Source organism: Alexandromys fortis, unplaced genomic scaffold (assembly GCF_014885135.2).
Source record: "Alexandromys fortis isolate MF-2015 unplaced genomic scaffold, M_Fortis_MF-2015_v1.1 scaffold_11, whole genome shotgun sequence".
NCBI lineage: Eukaryota > Metazoa > Chordata > Mammalia > Rodentia > Cricetidae > Alexandromys > Alexandromys fortis.
The window spans coordinates 1,435,339-1,451,226 of record NW_026067912.1 but is presented as its reverse complement, the minus strand read 5'-3'; the positions used below and the strand labels follow the sequence as shown (position 1 = coordinate 1,451,226).

General features: G+C 41.4%; 1 protein-coding gene across 2 annotated transcripts in view; it reads left to right on the top strand.

The window, feature by feature from the left end:
* The first annotated feature begins 1,301 nt into the window (after window positions 1-1,301).
* Sox30 (SRY-box transcription factor 30) overlaps window positions 1,302-15,888 on the top strand; it is a 30,410-nt gene continuing 15,823 nt past the window's right edge. The window contains exons 1-4 of one of the 2 annotated variants that reach the window (XM_050138665.1): window positions 1,302-3,516; window positions 5,014-5,253; window positions 6,595-6,774; window positions 13,537-14,029. In XM_050138665.1, coding sequence (XP_049994622.1) covers window positions 2,481-3,516; window positions 5,014-5,253; window positions 6,595-6,774; window positions 13,537-14,029 — 1,949 coding nt within the window. In that variant the 5' untranslated portion in view covers window positions 1,302-2,480. The remainder of the gene's footprint in view (window positions 3,517-5,013; window positions 5,254-6,594; window positions 6,775-13,536; window positions 14,030-15,888) is intronic. The other variant, XM_050138664.1, reaches the window with a different exon arrangement.

Sequence of the window (15,888 nt, the reverse complement as noted above, 5' to 3'; positions counted from 1 at the left end):
CTCTTCTTCTTCTTCTTCTTCTTCTTCTTCTTCTTCTTCTTCTTCTTCTTCTTCTTCTTCTTCTTCTTTCTCCTCCTCTTCCTCCTCCTCCTCCTCTTCTTCTTTTTCTTCTTCTTCTTTTTGATTCTGACTGCACTTGTCAGAGAAAATATTCAGTGTCTGAGTCTGGCTTAGTTTACTTAACATGATATCCAGGTCTATCAATTTTTTTGCAAATGAAGTGATCTCATTTTTTTATGAATGAATAATACTCCATTGTGTATATATGCCACATTTTTTGTCCATTTTCCCCTTGACTGGCACCTAAGTTGGTTCTATCATTTCTATGTGGAAATTTTACCATTTCATCTAAGGTGTCAGTTAAACTGTTGATAAGGTTGTTCACAATATTATTTTTATTACTTTTTCTCTCTGTAGTCTTCAGAGTGTTTCCATTTTAGTTACTAGTCTTGGTCATCTACACCACCTTTTTTCTCTATCTTGATAAGTTCATTTTTGAAATCAAAGAATAAATTCCCAGTTTCACTCGTGTTCTCTACTGTTTTGCTGTTTTTATTTATTATTCGCAGTCTACTTTATGTTAAAGTATTTCTCCAGTAGACAAACTAGAATTTAACCTTATTTCCACCACTGATTGGAGTTTTTAATTCAATAACACTTGTCTGCCATCCTCTTTTCTTTCATTTTTCCAAAGTATTTTTAATTGTCTTTTTAGTGTGACAAATTAAATTCTTTGCTTTCTTTAAGCTAAGCACTTTTTTTTTTTTGAGAAGATGCGGTATTTTTTAAAATCTGGCTTTGTTTAGTATAGTTTTGTCTTTTTGAGACAGAATCTCATATTGCAGCCAGCACTGGCTTGTAACTGACATAGCACTCACGCTAGCCTCAGACTTCTGACATCCAACCCTCCTGCCTCAATCTCCTAAGCACATTTTAGAGGTTCGGTTGTCTGTGTGTGATGTGTTCTTCCATGATAAGTCTTTAGCACATCTGACAAAAGAGGGTTAGAAAGAATTAATTCATCTTTGATTGTCTTGGACATAGGCTCATCTACTTCAAGACAGAGCTGTCGCATTTAGTCAAAATGTCTAGTGATTGCAGTAAATGCTATCATTTCACATTTACTTGGTGATAATTAATGAAAACCAAGCACAATCCTACTTAAGAGACACACATAAAAAAAAAAAACTACAATGAGCCCTTAATGTAAGTATTACTATTTTATTAGACCGTGGCAGTTCTTATTCATTTCCTCTTCAGTAAGCATTTATTGAACGATTACTCAACAGTTGGCATTGGGGAGTCAATAATGAATGAGACAGAAGCAGTTCTTCCCCGAAGGAGGTAACAATCAACTGGAAGAGGCCACAGAATAATCACACAAACAAAGCACTTCAAAGGATGCGATCGGGTGTGAGTGCATAAAAGGGATTCGAACGGATGCTGAGTCATTGTTTTCTCTGAAGTATGGGTCAGCTAGTTGAGAAATAAGCAGGAGTTTTAGAGCCATAAAAGCTTGACATGCTGAAAAACATCTCATGGGGAAAAAGAATGGCGGCCGGGGTGGGGGAGGCAATGTGGTTGAAGCACACAAAACCTAGAGGAATTGTAGGTAGAACCAAAGTCACTACCAGATTTATCAGGCTCTGCCAAGAATTTCGGATTTTTATCTCATAGCCAGTGGATGCAGCAGAAAGATTTGGGGGAAATGTGACAGGTTAGACTTGTATTTTCAGAACTACTGGCAGTTGGGGAGTAGTGGGACAAAGGATGTAGAGCAAGACGATAGGAATACCGCAATATCCGTGAAGGATGAGTAAGGTCGGACAAGGATACTGGCGGGTAGAACCCCCAAAAGTGGAGGAATTTGGGTTGCCTTTTGGAAGTAGGATGACTGAAAATTCAACCAGAGAAATGGTCACCAAGTCAAGCATCTGTGTCAATAAGATCTATTAATGAGGTTGGTGACAGGTTGCAAGATGTCCCCACTATCCCTCTAACACGGGCCCCAGCCGGCAAGAAAAGGCCCAGGCCTGCGTCCTTGGCGGTCATTTGTGGAGGCGAGGCGTGGAACCACAGGGTTTCCTGGGCAACGCCATTGTCACGCCCAGGGCGGGGGTGGGGGTGGGTAACCAAGGACAAGGCTGGAGAGAATCCGGAAAAGAGGGCGAGTGAAGAGGCGGGAAAAATGGGAAACACGAGCTTCGGCCCGGCCTACGGGGGATGATTCCACGGTTCTCGCACAAGGCGATAGTGGAGCGTGGGAGGAGCCGAGGAGCGTGCCTGTGATTGGCTGCCCGGGAGCACCAGGCCGCTCATGATTGGGCGAGGCGACCTGGAGGCCCGAGTCTGTGGAGCGCGTAGGGTTCTGGGTAGCCAAGGCCTTGGAAGCGTCTTAACCGAAAGGGGGAGGGGGAGGCCGCCAACAAACGGCTGAGCTCACAATCCCGGCCGCGACCAAGCCGGCCGCCCCCTCCCCCATGGAGAGAGCCAGACGGGAGCCGCCGCCGCAGCCGCGCCAACCGCCGCGGCCCACCCCACCGCGCCCGTTGCGCCCCGCTCCGCCCGCGCAGCAGCCCGTCGAGGCCGCCACCTTCCGAGCCGCGGCCGCCGAGCGCCCGGAGTCGCCGCCGGTCCAAGCCCCGGCCGCCATCGCCGCAGTGGCCTCATCGTGCGGGGACGCCTCGTCAGCCGGTGCTCAGGCTGGGACGCTTCGTCTGCTGCAAGTGAAGCCGGAGCAGGTGCTGCTGCTGCCGCCGTCCGGGCCGCTGTTACCGCAGGCTCCTGACGAGGGTGCGGCTGCCGCCGCCGCTGCTGCGGCCGTCGCGTCGTCCGCGCAGGCGCGCCTGCTGCAGCTGAGACCAGAGCTGCTGCTGTTGCCGCCGCCGTCGGCGGCCGACGGAGGCCCTTGCAGGCCGGAGCTGCGCTCCATGCAGCCCCGGACGCTGCTCGCCAAGGCCGAGAAGCAGGAGCTGGGGGCGGGCTTGGACCTGTCGGTGGGATCTCGGAGGACCACCGAGGCCGGCCCCAGAGCCTCCAGGGCCGCCAAGTTGGATGGCACCGGGAAGGCCCTCGACGGCCGCCGAGGGGAGGAGAAGAAAGCCAAGCTGGAGGTGGAGGAGGCCTCGAGGGATGCGCTGAAAGGCAGCGAAGGCGGGAGCCTGCTTGTCGGAGAAGGAGCCATCAAGACCGAGGAGCCAGACAGACTCAGGGACGATTGCAGGCCGGGCACGGAAGCCGCGTCCAATGGCATGGTCCACGGCAGCAAGGATGCTCTCCTGGCCCAGCCGCCCAGTGCTTTTGGGCCGCACCAGCAAGACCTACGGTTCCCTTTGACTCTCCACGCGGTCCCTCCTGGGGCCCGTATCCAATTTCAGGGGCCTCCGCCTTCTGAGCTAATACGCTTGTCCAAGGTTCCCCTGACACCAGTGCCTATTAAAATGCAGTCCTTACTGGAGCCTTCTGTAAAAATTGAAACCAAAGATGTCCCCCTCACCGTGCTTCCCTCAGACGCAGGTATTAGAAGGCGAGGGAATCTGGACTTCACATTGATGTCTATGTTGCCCACAGCAGAGATACTAGCCGTTTAGGAGCTAGAGGTCAAAAAATAGAATCATGGTACTCATGTTTAGCCTGCAAAGGAGTTGTTTCTGATGTATTTGTCCATATACTGTAAAAAAAAAAAAAAATAGACTTACGTGTGAAAGCTCTCCACAAACTTTTTTTTTAAAAAAATCAATTTTAAGTGTTAGTAAACAGATTTAGATAATAGACACACCAGAATGCCCTGTTAGATAATACAAATCCCCTAGCGTATACATTTCAAGTTTCCTGATGTAGTAGCTTCATAGGTTTATGTGTATCAAGAAATAGAACCAAACCAAAGCTTTGGGAGAAATGATAATTGTTTATACTGATTATAGAGGTTACTTTAAAAGTCAACAATAACTTTGCTTGGAGAAAATATTCATATCTAGCATTGTATTCTAAAAGCCAAGGCTTTCTAGAAACATTAATAAATACTCAATAATTTTTTTTTTTTTCCGAGACAGGGTTTCTCCGTAGCTTTTGGTTCCTGTCCTGGAACTAGCTCCTGTAGACCAGGCTGGCCTCGAACTCACAGAGATCCACCTGCCTCTGCCTCCCCGAGTGCTGGGATTAAAGGCGTGCGCCACCACCGCCCGCTAAATTGTTTTTAAAAGAAGTAATATAGTCACTGCAGACAGGGTTTCTCTGTGTAACAGTCCTGGCGGGGAACTCACTCTGTAGACCAGGTAGCATCGAACTTTCAGAGATCACCTGCTTCTGCCTTCCAAGTGCTGGTATTAAAGCATGTGCCACCTCGGCCTGACCCTAGATAGTACTTTTATGAACGGCATTGGGATAAAATTTAGTGAGTGATAGTACTTTCATGAACTGCATGGGGATATAAATTTAGTGAGTTTCCTTTTTAGGAATTTTTAGCGGGTACTGTGACTCTCGGGATCACTTGCATTATTTTTGTCCCAGGACATGAGACTAGTTGTAATGATTCAGCGTGGCAGGAATTTCTCCTTCATAGTGAAAATCTGTTAGCATAAATACTGTTTGCTTTGTAGGATGCTACAGCCACTTTTGGAAATGACTTCCTTTAAATACTTACATAACTAACATCAGTGTGCATAGTTATGAATGGGTTATCGTTCCTGCCCCCTATTGATAGACTCATTTTAGTGGGAAATAAACTACATGTTAATTACTACCACAGGTGTTAATGAAGCTCAAAGAAACAAGTAGCTATCCATGTGTCTCTAATGTTACTGAACAGTATCTTCAACAATATTAAACTCTCTAGGCTACAGTTAAGAATGCTGAGTTTGGGGACTCTACGGAAGTTTGGAATATTGGCAATATTTTGACTGCATTGTAGTGTATGTTTTCAGGTACTGATATGTAAGTATAGATGAACGTACACTTGAACTTAAAATCGCGTATGTGGCACGTTAACGTAGTCTCTTCATTTTTGTCATATAGGAATACCTGATACTCCCTTCAGTAAGGACAGAAATGGCCATGTGAAGCGACCTATGAATGCATTTATGGTTTGGGCAAGAATCCACCGGCCAGCACTAGCCAAAGCTAACCCAGCCGCCAACAATGCAGAAATCAGTGTCCAGCTCGGGTTAGAGTGGAACAAACTTAGTGAAGAACAAAAGAAACCCTATTATGATGAAGCACAAAAGATTAAAGAAAAGCACAGAGAGGAATTTCCTGGTAATCAATGAAATGAACAAAGGCTCTTTCCATTTCTTTTAAATTTATTTAGGTAAAGATTAAGTTAGGTTGAGATTTCCTAATCTATGTGTGACAAAGAAAATAATGGCTAGCATTATAATAATGATCGAATTAATACTAAACGTACATTTTCTTAAGTGGAACACAGTTGTGAAATATCACATATTTACCAACTAATACAAATTAGGAGACATATTCTTTTACTGTGGCTTTGATTAAATACATATATGTACATACAAACATACATACATAGCTATAGCTATAAAAGTAGCAGTAAATCTCCATGGTTCTGTTTTGTAGTATACTTGACATATCAAATAATGGCTAAAAGATAATTAAGATGCAGGAATTAATATCCTGTTCCATTTTAATGTTAAGTGTTATCAGAACATAGTCCTGTTTTTTTGATTGGTAGATTTATTTGTATCACGACACAGTTTGAATGAGTGATTTGTCCTCCTCAGTAAGGGCATTACAATAAAGGTTGGGAACTATACATTCTTAATATTTATTTATTTATTTATTATGTATACAACATTTTGTCTGTGTGTATGCCTTCAGGCCAGTAGAGGGCACCAGATCCCGTTACAGATGGTTGTAAGCCACCATGTGGTTGCTGGGATTTGAACTCAGGACCTCTGGAAGAGCTGGCAATGCTCTTAACCTCTGAGCCATCTCTCCAGCTTTCAGAACTATGCATTCTTTGTGGCTTATATAGCTGTGCATAATGGGAAAAGAATTTTTTTCTGAAATACAAGCAGAAATACTTTAGGAGACAAGATTCTGAGGTATCATCTGGATGGAACCAGTGCTTTGTCTATAGGACAGCATCACACTGCTGACTTTGAAGGAAGTTAAGGTGTTTGTGATTTTATTAATTGCCATGTCTCAGAGAGAGACTTCCTAAACCAGGCTTAAAAATAGTGACTGGTTATTTGTGACCATTGCATTCCTGAGATTTGTACTTTATAGAATGAAGAAAGAAGAGGAGAGAAATAATGTCTTATGGGGTATTTTTCTTTAGTAAAGGAAAGGGTTTGGGGTTCAAACGCAATGACTTCTGTATAGATCCTACCATAGAGTCACTCCGTGTCTTGGAATATAAGGCATTTTGACTTTCCTCTCTATTATTGACTATAAAACTAACAAAATTAGAAGCTTTGTGGCTATTGACACTTGTTCCAGAAATAGCCTCATGGAAATGGAAAATATACTTTTAGATAACCCATTTTTTAAAAACTTTCAAGTGTTCTATATTTTTAATATAAAAAGGCCAGACTCTGTATATTCCTATTAAAATGTCTCTATCTTTTTCTTTAGGTTGGGTTTATCAGCCTCGTCCAGGGAAGCGAAAACGCTTCCCTCTAAGTGTTTCCAATGTATTTTCTGGCACCACACAGAATATTATCTCTACAAATCCTACAACAATTTATCCTTATCGCTCACCTACCTACTCTGTGGTAATTCCCGGCCTTCAGAACACCATCACTCATCCAGTTGGTGAGTTGTTCCTGTTGTAGATTGTTTGAAAATACCTCAGAATTTCACCTCTTAAGTTGAAATTTAGCTTCCATTAAACCTAGAATTTAGAACAATAGTAAAGGAATAAAATTAAGAAGAGAGAAAATGAAAACATTAAATGAGAGAAGGAGCAATAGCAGATCAATGTGGACAACTCTCACTTTTTAATTAAGTCAGGATGAGCCCCTGGGTTAGTCAGAGAATGGAAGAAATGACTCATGCAGTTTGTAGGGAATAGGGGTCGTTTCACACGTAGAATAAAGTACTGCTTTGCTGATGGGGTGTGAGGCATCCTGTCATGGATCTTAGGAAGGATGCTGATCTATTGAAGACCATTCTTTTCCGTTCCAGAAAAGCAATGGAAGCTATCCATTTTCCTAAATACTTTTTTGATTCATGTTCCTCACAGTCTGGTCTTTACCACTGTGTACCACAGTGGCTTGTTCCTCCAGAACTTTTATAACCAACTCTTAAGGAAACTGCAGTCCACTCACTAGTGCAATGGCTTATCTTAAAGCTGCTTTTTTCAATTTCTGCCTGCCTGGGTTCTCCTAATGATAAAGCTGGCCCTACGATAATGATAACCTATGGGTTAGAGATGGGTCGATCTTGGAAACTGACTTGTTAATACTATGCATTTTCAGTAATTTTTAATTAAAGATTTTTATTTTATGTACACGAGTGTTTTGTTTTCATGTTAAGTATACACACACTGTGTGTGTGTGTGTGTGTGTGTGTGTGTGCGCGCGCGCGCGTGCCTGGTGCTGGCGGCAATAAAAAGATGTTAGATCCCTTGGGTCTGGAATTGTACTTTGCCGTTTGGTATTGGGAATTGGTTCAAAGTTGCCATTTGGGCACTGGGAACTGAACCTGGGTCCTGTGCAAGAGCAGCAACTACTCTTAACTGCTGGGCTGTCTCTCCAGCCCCATTTTCAGCTTTTTAAACTGTGTCATTTTAGCCATTGGAAGTTACAAAAACTGCACTCAAGGTTTCTCTGTCAGGCGAAAGATACAGAGTTTGTCTGTTGCCTCGATTTTACAATATGGTCAGGCACTCTTAGTGTTGTCTGTAACACTGTATTTCAAACTAGGCTTCACCACTGTGCCTTTATATTGCTTTTGCATTTTGAGGTATTTTTTTTTATTTTAGTATATGTTGCTTTTTGTCACCCCTCCCCTCAAGACTTTACTTGCATCTGTTTTGTTCTTTTTTTTCGAGACAGGGTTTCTCTGTAGCTTTGGAGCCTGTCTTGGAACTAGTTCTTGTAGACCAGGCTGGCTTGAACTCACAGAGATCTTCCTGTCTCTGCCTCCTGAGTGCTGGGATTAAAGGTTTGCTCCACCACTGCCTGGCTTGTTTTGCCCATTTTTAGCTCACATTTCCCAGAAACAGATTTATCAGTGCTCTTATCTGAAGCAGTTAAGCTTTTACACGTTTACACCTCTGTACAGAGATATGGATGGAAGAAGACTGAATTTTTTTCTGATATTGGGAGAATTTGTGCATCACAATTTTGTTATTTAAGTATGGTAAACAGGGTTACAGGAAGCAGTTCAGAAACAACACAATAGTAAACAAAACATGGTATTGAGTCTTTGTTGAGTACTTCAAAAAGTTGTTTACAATGCTATATATTTCTTGTGAGGGCCAGAGTTTAAAGATTCATTTCCTGGATCTCAAGTGATAAGCAGAAACATTTTATAAAAGTAATTTGAGAATTGTTTTTAGATAAGTCATGTTCATACTGAGATTTGTTTACTACAATGATGTCCAATTGTGCAACTTTGATATGTGTTTAACTATTCCCATTATCTTGGTACTGTATTACTTAGAGGTGATAGCATAACTAGGATATTTGGAAATTTAAGACTCTAAAATTATCAAAGTTAGTTAATAGACTATATCATAAAGTCCTTTAAAGGGCCATAGTTATTGACCAGGCTTAGTAGTGCACACCTTTAGTCCCAACACTCGGGAGGATTCCTATGAGTTCGAGACTCATCTGGTCTACAAATCAAGTACCAAGACAGCCAGTCCTAAAAGCTGTTTTTGTTTTGTTTCTGTGTCTTATTAGATATTCTTAGGGGGAAAATGGTTTCTTTTAGCTTATAGTTCCAGGTTGTAGTTCATTTCAGGGAAGTAAAGGCAGCAAGAATTTAAAACTGCTAGTCATGCTAGGCGGTGGTGTTGGACACTAATCACAGCACTTGGGCAGGTGGATCTCTGAGTTCAAGGCCGACCTGGGCTACAGAGTGAGTTCCAGGACAGCCAGGACTGTTACACAGAGAAACTCTGTCTCGAAAAACCAAAACCAAAACCAAACCAAAATAAACCTCAAATAACCAACTAGTCACATCATATCCACCATCAAGATGAAAGTGACTAAATGAATGTATGCTATTTGATGTCTGTCTGTCTGTCTGTCTGTCTTGCAGTCAGTTCAGTTTTTCTCCTCTTAACAAGACCTGCCTAGGGAATGATGCCACCAACAGTGAGCTGCATCTCCCCATATCAGTAAATACAATCTCCAGACACCCACAGGCCAACTCAATATATACAATCCCACATTGAGACTCTTCCCAAGTAATCCTAGGCTATATAAAGTTGACATTTAAAGCTATCACAGAAGTGATGTAGATTTAGCAAAATTGTTCTGACGGATGCTATTTTTACCTACATTACCTTTGAGTTTCTCTACAATAATTATGATAATAGTACCTAAGATCTATTTTTGTCAGTTTGTAAACTTACCATTATACTGTATTGATACAGGATTCTCCAACTCCATTCAATGAAAATTAGGGTTCTGAAAGTAGGGAGGATTGTGTTGTCTCCACTGTCTCTTCACTTGCCTCTTGAAATTATTAGTGTCTAAGCCCCAGTTCTCAACCTGTAGGTTGTGACCCTACAGAGGGATGGACATCAAATGACTTTCACAGGGGTTGCTTATTAGTTTACATTATGATTCATAACAGTAGCAAAATTAGAGTTATGAGGTAGCAACGAAATAATTTTATGATTGGGGGTCACTACAACATGAGGAACTGTATTAGGAAAGTTGAGAACTACCAGTCTAAGCAGTGATTTTGTTCTTTCTGGTGAAGAATTTATCAAGTCTGGTAGTATTGCCTTACAGTCATTTGGTTTTTGTTAATTCAGTTTCCTTCTAAAAGATTGATTTAAAAAAAATGTGCTTGCATGCACAAAGTTGTGGTGCCCGAGTAGGCTAGAGGGGTCAGATACTTCTGGATCTTGAGGCACTTGACATGAGTGCTGGGAATAAAACTTGGGCCCTCTACAAAAGAAGTTAAGTGTTTTTAACTGCTGAGCCATCTCTCCAGCTTCCAACGGCCTAATTTTTATTTACACCACTTAGAACATATAGGCTTATTTTTTTCACACAAGATTTTGATAGATTTCTCTTAATTTGACCAGTTAACAGCTTTATGATTTAGGAGTATGTTTTTTTTCTTTGCTTTGAACATCATCACATAAACAACCACTTTTCTATGAATGTTTTACTTCAGTTATCCCTTTCCGTCTTCTTCCCTAAACCAACATTTATGATGCAAAAAAGTTAATAAAACCTCATTATTTAGTGATTTAGAAATGCATTACTCAATATTTCATGCCAAAGTCATGGATTTTCTAGTAGTCTTTCCTTTTATTTGATGCTCAGTCAAGCTTGCTTCATGTTCCTGTGTAGTCTACTAAGCCTGTTTGTTCGAACAAACACCACACTTTTCTGGAATACTTCATCTCATTAAGATGTCGAGTATACTTGAAAACGGTAAGTGTACTCAGGACTTTCTGTTCCCGTGATTTGCTCTATCTCCACTATCTCTGAGTGAATTCAATGCAATAGTTGCAAGCCTGCTTGTCTGACCCCTCTACCGTCTACTATTTATCAGGCAACTGTTTGAGTCATTAGAGCTCTGATATTTTTCTCAATCTTCCATATCACTGACTTATTAAAGGTTATACACTTTTAACCTCCTTATCAACAGGAACATTGACATTTAAAGATACTGTGTTTCTGGATAATTTTTTGTAAGAAAATACAGTAGTTGATTTATGTTACTTACTTTTATTTATTATTAAATGAATGCATTGTTATCATTCCAGGTCTCATTTCCATCTCTTCTTGGACATATTTAGGTAGAAAGAGAATTGGAAAAGACATGTCCCCCTTTCAATGACTGAAATCTGATCAATAGTTCTATTGCATTCTTGTAACTTACTTTTTCTGATAACTAAGTGCTTATGCTGGGTATAGGAAAAAGAACTCAGCTTTTTGAAGTAAATGGTTAGGTTAATTTCTTGAGTATGGTAATAATTCAAGAAATAAAAAATTGAGAGATTTTACAAGTTTTCCTGGCCATGTGATTGCAAAGTGGTTTAAGTCGTCGTCTTCCAGCAGAACAGCATAGGCATACTGTCAACTTAGGTTGAATTGTTTTCCCTCCAATCAAATATTAAGTCTTTCTAAGTTTTTGCATGTGTGTGTATATATCTGTATGAGTGTTTGTGCACTTGTATGTGTATATAGATGTGTGCCCTTGCATGCCTGTGTACAGAGGCCAGAAGAGGCTGTTGCATCCTTGAAACTAGAGTTACAGATGCTTGTGGAACCCTGAGTTTATTATGAGAATGTTGGGATCTGAACTCTGGTCCTCATTGTAAAGCAGGTGCTCTTAATCTCGGAGCCATCTCTCCAATCCCTCTTAACTATTTCTAAAGGCAGGTTTGTGGCTAGATCTTGGTAATGCAGATGTGAATAAAAGAACATGGCACGATGATTCATGTCTGTGATCGAGCACTCAGGAGGCTGAGGCAGGAGGATTGGGAGCTTGAGGCCAGTCTGGGCTAACAAGATGAGGACAGCTTCATTTATACCCTTCTGCACTTTGTTGGGTTAGGAACCATATTGAGATGGATAGGTGGGACTCTTTGTTCCTGCTTTCAGGCTTAGAAGGGCATTACCTTCTGCTACTGAGAGAAGAAAAAGAGGGAGGTCTTAACCTGGATAAAGTTGAAAAGTCTGCATTTTGAGCCTCTGAAAGACATTTCTGTTTTGTTTTGTTTTGTTTTGTTTTGTTTTGACAGGGTTTCTCTGTAGCTTTGGAGCCTTTCCTGGAACTAGCTCTTGTAGACCAGGCGGGCCTCAAACTCACAAAGATCTGCATACCTCTGCCTCCTGAGTGCTGGGATTAAAGGTGTGCGCCATCACTGCCTGGCCTGAGAGACATTTCTAACTGCAGCATCCGTGTTTGGACTGTGATCTTGTTAACAGACACCTAGGTGAATTGGAACACAATGGATATGACTATCTTCCGAAGGCTTCTGTTTGTATTTTGTCATGAAAACTTAGTTCAGTTTAGTCTACATGTGTTGTTTGGATATTAGCATCTCAGACAGCAGTACTGTCTTTTTAGAGTGGAAAGATAAATCACATGATTGTTTTACTTACCTTTAAGAACTCTACTCTTGCCAATCATGTTCTGTCAATATTCTTTCCAAGTCTGTTACAAATGGCTAACCTATGATAAATTGTATTCTTTTTGAAGATTTCCAGCTATAGTCACTTTGAATGCAGTAAAGTGAAATAGTTTTGATTGTTTTTTTTTTCAACTAAAAAGTGTCATAGTTTTTAATATACAGAAGTATGCAAAATGAAAGGAAAGTTGTCCGAGCCCACCCTGGCAGGAATCTGTAAAGGGTACCTGGGCGTGAGGTTGAAGCAAATGGCAGATTGAGAGAATGGAGATGGAAAGCAGGCTAGACTGGGAGGACTGTAGGTGAATGCCCACCAGCCCCGAGTTTATTTCTCAGCCTGCATATATATTAATTACAGGCAAGGCAGCACAAAGAGCAGTACCATCAGCTAACCGTCTTCCTACACTGTCCTTTGGAGGAAGCTCAAGTAGGTGCATAATCTCTTACAAGAATTCAGCTAGCAGCAAGCAGCCACTAATCACTTAAGGAGGAGTCCCTCTGGCTGGCACACACCAGCCCAAATCTTAATACACTGATGTGCTATTTCATCTGGGCAAAAATGCTCTTTTTTTGGGTGAATACAGACGTTTCTCAAAGCTCTTAAGGTTGCAGGCAGAGCAGGCAAGCTTGAACTCAAATGACTTATAAGTTAGAATGGACTCCAGATGGAAACTGAGTCACACATAGGCTCCCGCAAAAAATGATCACAGGGTTACTCTGAAACTTCTACTTATATGAAAATAAATATATTTCAGACGGATCAAAACCTAAAAACTATGAAGTGAACATGTGGATTTTCCTACTACCCCTGTATCTTGTCCCCTAACCTAGATTATTCTTTAATGATAATTGTTGCCAGTAGTCTTATATCAACATTTTAGTGTATACAATCTTCTAAATTATCAATAGTAATGCTGTTCATTTATTTACCTATCCAAGCTGAGGACTTTCCTATTTTGTGCTTGGCAGAAGCTGAGCTTGGGGATGTAGTAGTGAACAAAACAGAAGGTCTCTCTTAGGACACTGAGAGGCCAGTTGGGGAAGGGAAAAATGTTAATTCACGAGAAAGTACAGTGACTTCTTCATTGTCAGAATACTGTAAATAAAGGGGAGAGTGGTTTGATATGACGCCACTACTGGGTGAAGGTAATAGTGAACCCTCCTTCCATCTTCCAGTTCATAGTGTGGTGGATACCGGTAGCGATCTTATTAATGGTTAACTTCTGTTGTTTTTATTTCTGAAGGTGAAGCCCCACCTGCTATCCAGCTGCCCACACCTGCAGTCCAGCGCCCAAGCCCCATCACACTTTTCCAGCCCAGCGTCTCCAGCACTGGCCCGGTGGCCGGTCCGCCTCCAAGTCTGACGCCCCGTCCATCACTCCCTCCTCAGCGCTTCTCTGGGCCTCCGCAAACAGACGTTCCTAGGCTTCCTTCGGGAACCAGTCGCTCTGTGAAGAGACCCACTCCAGTGTCTCTGGAGAGCACCAGCAGGATTCCAGCTGGTGCAAGTACTGCCCATGCCAGATTTGCAACCTCACCTATCCAGCCTCCCAAGGAATATGCCAGCGTTTCCACGTGTCCCCGAAGCACTCCAATTCCCCCAGCTACTCCCATTCCACACTCACACGTCTATCAGCCCCCACCCCTTGGTCATCCAGCCACACTTTTTGGGACACCACCACGATTCTCCTTTCATCACCCTTACTTCCTACCTGGACCTCATTACTTCCCATCAAGGTAAAAACAATTTCCTACCTCTTCCCTAAAAATACTACTAGTGAAGTATCCCCCCCCCCCCCGCCCCCCATCTTGGTTTTTCAAGACAAGGATTTCTCTATGTATCCCTGGCTGTCCTGGAACCTGCTCTGTAGATCAGACTGGCCTTGAACTCAGAGATCCACCTGCCTCTGCCTCCTGAGTACTGGCATTAAAATCATGCACCGCCACTTGGCATGAGGCATTTCTTCTCTTCTGGAAAAACCTGACTTCCTCAATCAGGCTTCTGTTCAACTTTGGAGGTTGAGTGAGAACCAAGCAGTCCACATAAGGGGATGAAGGGGGGGGCCACATAAGGACCCGGGAGCTAGAGCTAGAGAGAATGCATTGGCATCCATTGGGGCAGCTGTTTCTCCACTCCAGCCAGCTCTTTCCATAGAAAATATGGTTTCAGTATTGTCAAATGTGGTTTTATAGGATGATCCCTTTATTGGAGCTATGTTTCATGGACACAAATTGTGTGGTATCTTGTTAAAACATGGACCCTGACTGTTACGTCTCAGGTACAAGAATAACCTCAGCATGCTTGCAAGTCTGCATTTCTTCTAAGTGATGCCAGATCTGTTTGCTTAAGGACAACATTTTGAATGATAAAGATGGAAAAGGGAAGGTTTTCAAGTCAAGAGAGATGGAATGGCTAGTTAAAAGTTACACTTCCTCTCTGCCTATTTCCAAACCAGAGAATTTCCCATGTTAATTACCAGTGATGAAATTTGTTTTATAGGGAAAAATCTTGGGAAAGCAAATTGAAACTTCACTTTGCAAATACCCTCTACTGCTCTGTTGCTGTTAAATATACAGGCACAGTTAATGTTGTGATTGGAATATTAAGTTGTTTGATACCAATCTTTTATTGTTCTATAGATTAACTAATAGGAAGTTAGGCTTTATAGGATTTGTTTATGAATATTCAAATTTTCTGATGCTTTACAGAGCATTTTATAAGAAGACTTATGAAAACAAGCACTTAGAATATTGACTTATATCTCTAATTAGCAATAGTAAATGAAGTGGGTAAATAAGAATATTGTACGTCTTGAACTTGAATTTGATTGGATTTAGGAATTCCAAATCAATATATTGAATGTAAATATCAAGATAATATGCTTTTTTTCAAAAAGGAAAGTGAGATTTATAATTTCAGACTTAAAATCCTTTGTAATTGTTTTCTGACTTTTGTCCCTATATATCTGATGATAGGTTTTCTCAGGGAATGAGTTAGCTTAATTATGCTTTCTTAAATAGAAAAATCTAGTATTGGTAAATGACAAAATTAACTGATTTCCTTTTAGTTTTGTCTCTGAATTGATATTGGAATTTTATAAAGAATACTTACTCCTAATTGCTTCAATACAATGATTCTAATGGGTATTTGAAATCGAAATACACAAATTTTGTGTTTATTATATTTTACATATTTTAACAAAAGTTATATTTTAGGCATTTTAATGGAGCATTTTGTAAAACAAAGGGACTCGTAGATGTGCTCCTACCTCCGAGATAATGCCTTCCTGCCTTTGAGTATTCGCCATTTCATTTTTTATTTCAAACTCTCTTTTCCTTCAGGCAGCATCCACGCCTCTTGTTAGTTTTCTTCTCTATCATCCCTCCTTTTTTCTCTCCTTGTAGCATATTTTTTTTAATATTTATTTATTTATTATGTATACAATATTCTGTCTGTGTATATGCCTGCAGGCCAGAAGAGGGCACCAGACCCCATTATAGATGGTTGTGAGCCACCATGTGGTTGCTGGGAATTGAACTCAGGACCTTTGGAAGAACAGGCAATGCTCTTAACCTCTGAGCCATCTCTCCAGCCC